The sequence below is a fragment of the Cebus imitator genome, unplaced genomic scaffold (genome assembly GCF_001604975.1).
Source record: "Cebus imitator isolate Cc_AM_T3 unplaced genomic scaffold, Cebus_imitator-1.0 Scaffold444, whole genome shotgun sequence".
In the NCBI taxonomy this organism is placed as follows: domain Eukaryota; kingdom Metazoa; phylum Chordata; class Mammalia; order Primates; family Cebidae; genus Cebus; species Cebus imitator.
Genome location: NW_016107759.1, coordinates 2,264,238 through 2,271,795, shown reverse-complemented (window position 1 = coordinate 2,271,795; position 7,558 = coordinate 2,264,238). Strand labels below are relative to the sequence as shown.

Sequence of the window (7,558 nt, the reverse complement as noted above, 5' to 3'; positions counted from 1 at the left end):
TTTTTGAGATGGAGTCTTGCTCTGTTGCCCAGGCTGGAGTGCTGTGTCATGATGCCAGCTCATTGCAACCTCTGCCTCCTGGGTTCAAGCAGTTCTCCCTGTTCAGCCTCCTGAGTAGCTTGGATTACAGGCACATGCTACATTACCCAGTTAATTGTTCCGTATTTTTTGGTAGAGACAGAGTTTCACTGTGTTGGCCAGGCTGGTCTTGAACTCCTGAACTCAAGTGATCTGCCTGCCTTGGCCTTCCTAAGTGCTGGGATCGCAGGCATGAGCCACAGCACCTGGCTTCCATTTCAGTCTTGTTTGCTCACTTCTTGTCCTCTCAACAGCTTTCTGCCTTCCTTTCCTCCCTTTCTGCCTATTACAAAAGTGATAATATGAAACTATACCGTTTTTAAAACGTTTTCTGCTGGGTGCCATGGCTCAAGCCCATAATCCTAACACTTTGGGAGGCTGAGGCAGGCAAATCGCCTGAGCTCAGGAGTTTAAGTCCAGCCTGGGCAACATGGTGAAATACCTTATCTACTAAAAATACAAAAAATTAGCTGGGCATGATGATGTCCACCTGTAATCCCAGCTACTCTGGAGGCTGAGGCACTGGAATCACTTGAACCCGGGAGGTAGAGGTTGCAGTGAGCAGAGATCATGCCACTGCACTCCAGCCTGCAACAGAGGAAGACTGTTTCAAAAAAAAAAATTTTTTTTGATCCCAGCTCCCACTTACCAGAAGAATTCTTTAATGTATTGGGATGTATTTTTGGGGGGATTAAAAAAATTTTTTGAAGCCTTAAAATTTACAACAAATAAAGTCTTTGTGTTGAAAATTCCGAACAGTGTAACAAAGAATAAAAAGGCTGGGCACAGTGGCTTACGCCTATAATCCCAAAAACTTGGGCGGATCACTTGAGGTCAGGAGTTTGAGACCAGCCTGGCCAACATGGTGAAACCCCATCTCTACTAAAAATACAAAAATTCACTGGGCATGAGTTGGGTACCTGTAATCCCAGCTACTTGGGAGGCTGAGGCATGAGAATTGCTTGAACTTGGGAGGCGGAGGTGGCAGTGAGCTGAGATCAGAGGAGTGGGGGGAAGGGAAGGAGGGAAGGGAGGGTGGGGAAGGGAAGAAAGGAAAGAAAGAAGGAAGGAAGGGAGGAAAGAAAAGAGAAGCCCTTCAAACTGTGAAGTGGGACAGTGGGATTCAGACTGATAGATGCCAATGTGTATTTTCCCTGGAGGAATGTACCTTCATTCTGTATCTCAAAGAAGATTCATCAGAAGAGTATCAAGGTCAGTGGGCAAACACACTAGGAAACAGGACACCAAGGATCATTATCAGTATAACAGCAGATAATGGAATTATTAGTCTCATGTTATAAAATCACTGTGTTTACCTGGTTTGAAGAAATAAAAGTTAACGTGAAAGGATTTATATGTAACATGTCACTATAAAGAGCCACCTAGCAGATTTGGGAAAAAGATAAGGAACTATAAAACTTCTAGAAATGAAAAATAAAATAATCAACATGTAAATCTTAGGCTAGAAACAAGCCTTGAAAGGATGAAACTGAACTTAAACTTCCTACAAGAACAAACTCATTCTTTAATAAAAAACCAAAAGGCTTGATCCAGGTCCCAAGTCATGTTGTCAGCACTTAAATTCTCTCTTCCTTCTCAGCATTACTTTCTTGATGCTCCAAGATAGTTGCTAGCAGTTCCTAGGTCTACAGACTTCTGTTAAAGTTCTAACTTGAAATAACAAGAGTCATGTTCCCTAACTTAGCTCCCTTCTTTTCTTTTTTTTTTCTTCCTCAGTGGTTTGGCAGAGCCAGTGTGCTCCCTCTGTGACTCTAGCCAAAGAAGCGCCCTTATTTTCTGTCTCTGCTGGTGTATTTGCAGAACAAATTCTTGAGTGAATGGTGCAGTCAGCTGTCAATCTTCAGCCTCCTTAGGTAGAGAGCAGGCAGCTGGGTAGTCTTTGCCTTCACACCAACCACTCACTGATGGGATTTTTCTCTTTGTAGTTATAGGCTATCCTTCAGTGCCTTTGTTTGAACGTTACATAATTGATGATGAAAAAGCTTACTACATGTTGGCTGGAATTGTTTTTGACCACAGCTTCAATGACAGCAGTGGATCTTTGCCTCTTGCGGTAAGAACATTCTTTAACAGTCGTGCTGTGCTACCCAGGCTTGAGCCTGTGTTCCTTCTGCAGTCTTGTTGGCTGACCTGCCCCCTGCTTTCCTCTGTGGCAGCTTTGTCATCCTGTTGTCAGAGGAGATACACAAAGGCTCCTGTGTTTCATGTCTTACAACCTAGACTTTGAGGTTCCTTCCAGTTTTCAAATTCTTTAGAAGACTTGTTCTGAGCAAGCCTTTATCCTGGGGGTTCAGGGTGGGATATATTAATCTGCCTGGTGACAGAAGCAGACTACAACATGAGGCTCCACAGACGTGAGTCCCAGTCTTGCAACTCACTAGCTACGTAACCTTGGGAAAGTTATCAACATTTCTGGTCCTCGGTGTCCTTATTGTTTGTGAGGACTAAATGAGTTTTATGCCTATTAAGTGCTTAGAACAAAGCCCAGAACAGAATAACTTTCCTGAAGGATTATTGTTGTCATTACTAGTAATCTCATGAACTTAAGATATGGTATGAGTGTGAGTTTGTTTAAGGAAAAGTTAATGTTGTAAACATGGGACTATTTGGTTTATGTTCTGGGAAGGGAAAACCACTCATGTATAGCTTTTGTGCTGTACAGTGTATCTGATGATTAGTTGTTAGAACTTTTGTGTGTGTGTGTGTGTGTGTATCGACAGGGTGGGAGTGCAGTGGCATGATCTCAGCTCACTGCAACCTCCACCCCGGGGATTTAAGTGATTCCCCTGCCTCAGCCTCTCGAGTAGCTGTGACTACAGGGGTGTGTCACCATGCCCGGTTAATTTTTTTTTATTTTTACTAGAGATGAGGTTTTACCGTGTTGGCCAGGATGGTCTCAATCTCCTGACCTCATGATCTGCCCACCTTGGCCTCCCAAAGTGCTGGGATTACAAGTGTGAGCCACCACACCCAGCCTAATTGTTAGAACTTGTATGGACTACTGATAGATGGCGAGAGATATGTTAGTAAAATAACCAACAATGTTTTTCAAGCATTTATTAATGCTAGGCAAATCACAGGTACCATCTGGCTCGATCCTACTGTAGCCTATGAGGTAGGTGTTAATATGATCCCCATTTTACTGATGTGGAAACAGGAATGAAGATTAAGTAATTTGCCCAAGGTGACAAGGCTGTTCCGTAGGAGATTTGGGGTTAGAATCTGGGTGATCTGACTCCAGAGCCCCTGCTGTTGATTGTTATGCAGCACACCATTCCTGAAGGGGGCTCAGGAGCAGCTGTGTGCTTCCCAGGCTGGCAGCAGGGACAATTTCCAGAGTACACAGGGAAGACCACTGTTGTAGCATGCTCCCCGAAGGGACACCTGCTAGTGTGGGCCCCCGTTACAGCTGACATCAAGCACAGCTTTGCTCTGTCCTGTGCCTTTGCTGAGTTTCAGGATTTTATAACCGAATTTGTTTTCTCTTTGTTCTTTATAGGTTAAGTATAGTTTGCGCTTCAGTTACATTCAGAAGAATTTTTTCCTGGAGAAGATTATATTTTTTGAAGATGACGTGTATGGCTGGTGCACATCCTTTCTTTACCCTCCCAATCCACGCCAAGAACCCCGGGAATTTGCATTTTCTGATGGGAGAAGTCCTGGTGAGAAAGCCCCGAAGTATGTGTGTGTGTTGAGAGCTTGTCTGTGGACAGGCTCAGTTTCTCAGTCCTGTAATCCCAGCACTTTGGGAGGCTGAGGCAGGCGGATCACCTGAGGTCAGGAGTTTGTGATCAGCCAGACCAACATGGAGAAACCCCATCTCTACTAAAAATACAAAATTAGCCAGGCATGGTGGCACATGCCTGTAATCCCAGCTACTTGATAGGCTGACGCAGGAGAATTGCTTGAACCTGGGAGGTAGAGGCTGCAGTGAGCAGAGATCACTCCATTGTACTCCAGCCTGGGCAACAAGAGCAAAACTCCGTCTCAGAAAAAAAAGTACAGCCACTTTTGTCCTGCTTTTTTTGTTGCTTTTGCTGCAAGAACATTTGCTAAACATTTCAGAAGAGGTTGAAGGAGTTACATTTAGAAATGTGGCATTCAGTAAAATGCTTACATTTTAGAGTAAGTAAAAACAGTAGTTATTGATTTGGTTGTAACAATAGTGAATTGTTTGAAGGAAGGATGGAAACATTTTACTGGAACAAAGAGTGCAGGGACCAATGGGTGGTGTAGCCAATTTAGCAGTGACATTTCTCATCATGGAGGAAACATGATTTGTGCTTTATGGATGTTTAAGATTTTCTTGGCTGCCCTTTTCCACTTGCAAGTACCACTCCTATTCTTTTTATTTATTATTATTATTATTATTATTATTATTATATTTTTGGGATGGAGTTTCACTCTTGTTGCCCAGGCTGGACTGCGATGACATGATCTTGGCTCACTGCAACCTTCGCCTCCGTGATTCAAATAATTCTCCTGCCTCAGCCTCCTGAATAGCTGGGATTACAGGCGCCTGCCACCACGTCTGGCTAATTTTTTTGTATTTTTAGTAGAGACAGGGTTTCACCATGTTGGCCAGGCTGGTCTCGAACTCCTGACCTCAGGTGATCCACCCACCTCAACCTCCCAAAGCGCTGGGATTACGGGCGTGAATCACCACTCCTGGCCCTATTCAATCTTTTTAAACACATGTGCTGTTCAACACATGTCACATTGTGTGATCTATGTCTAACATACCTCCCTTACAATCTCCACTGACCGAGTCCTTTGCATTTCATCCATTTCATTTAATTTAATGAAGAGGAAACAGAAGATAGTCATCCATACTCTCAGGACTCTGTGCCTGCCTGTGCAGCTCCAAAGAGTCTGTTCCTGCTTGATGGAATCCTTGAACTCTGTCTGGCCTGGTCATTGACTGATGCTTCACTTTGATTTTATTCACTCTGACTGATGCTTTAGAGCTTGCCTTGATTCTTATTCTGTCCTCACAACCCCATCTGCACTGCTCCCAGCTCTTGTTCTTCAGGCCTTGTGGTGCTGGCTGGCCCTCTCCCTTTCCTCCTCATGAATCTCCCTAACTGCATTTCTAGGCTGGGAAAAGCTCCTTCTCCCTTCCTGTCATTTAGGATAAATGGACAGAAAATTAATGCCAGAAGGTTGGAGTTTTTCCAGGAGTTCCTATTTGTCCCAGGGGCTGGCATGTGGTCCCAAAGCCAGGTCCAGACTCCTGGCTGCTGAAGTCCTCTCTCCGTGGGCAGCCATGCTGACTTTCTGCTCTGCCACCCTCTGTTGACGGTGAAAGAGAGCCTTGCTGAGTGGCTACTCTCTATCGGCTTGCTCTTTCCCATGCAATGGGGTCTAACTGTACCTGACAGAGCAAACGCCTAAAACTTGGCACCCGGTGCTCCTTGGACCTGCCTGCATTGAAATGAGTGTTGCTTGTGATAAGGACTGTTTTTGAGACTTAGTAGCAAAATTCACTGACCATAAACCGTGGACTACAACAGCAGTAATACCTCAGAAATAGGTCACATCAGGTCAGGAAGACTGTCTTTCAAGTGCTTTGAGTTTAACTACCTCATACTTGCTATGTGATCAAAACTACAGAAGAGGTGCTCTTTCCCCAACATCTGAATACTAACGGGAGGAGATGTGTCCCTGCCTCAAAAGATTCTTATATTGGACATCTTTTTTTTGAGACAGAGTTTCGCTCTTGTTACCCAGGCTGGAGTGCAATGGCACGATCTCGGCTCACCGCAACCTCCGCCTCCTGGGTTCAGGCAATTCTCCTGCCTCAGCCTCCTGAGCAGCTGGGATTACAGGCACGCGCCACCATGCCCAGCTAATTTTTTGTAGTTTTAGTAGAGACGGGGTTTCACCATGTTGGCCAGGCTGGTCTCGAACTCCTGACCTCAGGTGATCCACCCACCTCGGCCTCCCAAAGTGCTGGGATTACAGGCGTGAGTCACCGTGCCCGGCTATTGGACATCTTTTATTTTGCCTGCCCAGGCTCCTTTACTCCATTTCCAGATCATATAGGCATCACTGTCTGCTAGCCATGGGTCTCCCTTGTGACCTTCCTCTCTTTCTTCCACACTGTGACATGAGGACTCTAGGGATACATTTCCTACTACTGTCTTTCTTTATGAATGGCTAGCCATGATCCATCTGAATTACCAGTTGTTGCATCTTTACCTTTCTTAATTTCTTGATATTCACATTTTCTCATAGGATACAACAAAGAAGGCTTCCTGGCCACACAGCATGCTGTGGATAAAGCCATTATGTGGCACCATGCTCACAATGTGACGACCAACATGTTTGAGAGTCTCAAAGTACTTGTGAAGAGATTCCCACATGGACCCTATATCTATGACAGGTTCTTCCTAGTCCTTCAGAATGAGTTTTCTCTGTTCCTCATGCTCAGCTTCATCTGTATTGAGCTCATCATCATCAATTCCATTGTACTGGAGAAAGAGAAAAGACTGAAGGTAATTCCAGCTACTTCAGGTGTATGCCTCTCCTGGGACAGGGGTGTGGGAAAGCTGCTAATGAAAAATGACCAGAATAGGAATGAGGCCAAAGCAGGTAGGAGGTTGCTTAGGTGTCTGAGTAAATTCCAGGGTGGGTTAGAACTTGGAAGGTTGTTCACAATTTTAACCTGCTTGCAATCTAGGTGATGCCATCTCTGTCATTACATGAATCATTGCCTTTAGTCTGAGAATGTCCAGCCTGGTCATTCCCGTTTGGCCAGCACACTGCCTCCCACTAGGAAGGTGTGTGAAAATGTTTGTGGAATGACTGATGATAAGAGATCTACCCTTCACCATTCACTGCCTTGCTTGATGCCCTGAAGGCTGACCTGCAGGGATTCCAGCACATGTTCCCACGAGGAATCTGGCGGGACCTCAGAGGGAAGAAGTAGGAGGATGAAGTCCCTGTGTTGACCCCAGGCCAACAGGGAGAGATCCATACAGGTCATTTTGTGTGGGTGACGGGGAGCCCTCCGGGGAGTCTCGGCCAGCGAGAGGGTCCCAGCCTGGAAGAGGGGGTGCGCAGAAATAAAGAGAGACAGAAAGATGGGGTCTGGAGGACTGAATAGGCAATGCCTATGCAGCAAGTTTATTTGTGTCCAGGGTTCCAATACATACCTTTAGATTATAAGGATTGATGTCAGTGCACATTATGTAAGCTATACAATAAGGGGAACAGAAAGTTGCAAAAAGCAAATGTCAGCAGAGGGGGTACATAATTGTGGGCCATAAAAGGTAAGCAGGTGAGGGCCGGGCGCGGTGGCTCACGCCTGTAATCCCAGCACTTTGGGAGGCCGAGGCAGGTGGATCACAAGGTCAAGAGATCGAGACCATCCTGGTCAACATGGTGAAACCCCGTCTCTACTAAAAATACAAAAAATCAGCTGGGCATGGTGGCTCGTGCCTGTAATCCCAGCTAC

The 7,558-nt window shown here is 45.4% G+C and overlaps 1 protein-coding gene across 1 annotated transcript in view; it reads left to right on the top strand.

Annotated features, from left to right (window-relative positions):
* The window catches only part of LOC108290826 (ATP-binding cassette sub-family A member 17-like), a 124,074-nt gene that overhangs the window by 10,844 nt on the left and 105,672 nt on the right, over positions 1-7,558 (top strand). The window contains exons 3-5 of the mRNA XM_037732299.1: positions 2,025-2,152; positions 3,599-3,761; positions 6,337-6,596. Coding sequence (XP_037588227.1) covers positions 2,025-2,152; positions 3,599-3,761; positions 6,337-6,596 — 551 coding nt within the window. The remainder of the gene's footprint in view (positions 1-2,024; positions 2,153-3,598; positions 3,762-6,336; positions 6,597-7,558) is intronic.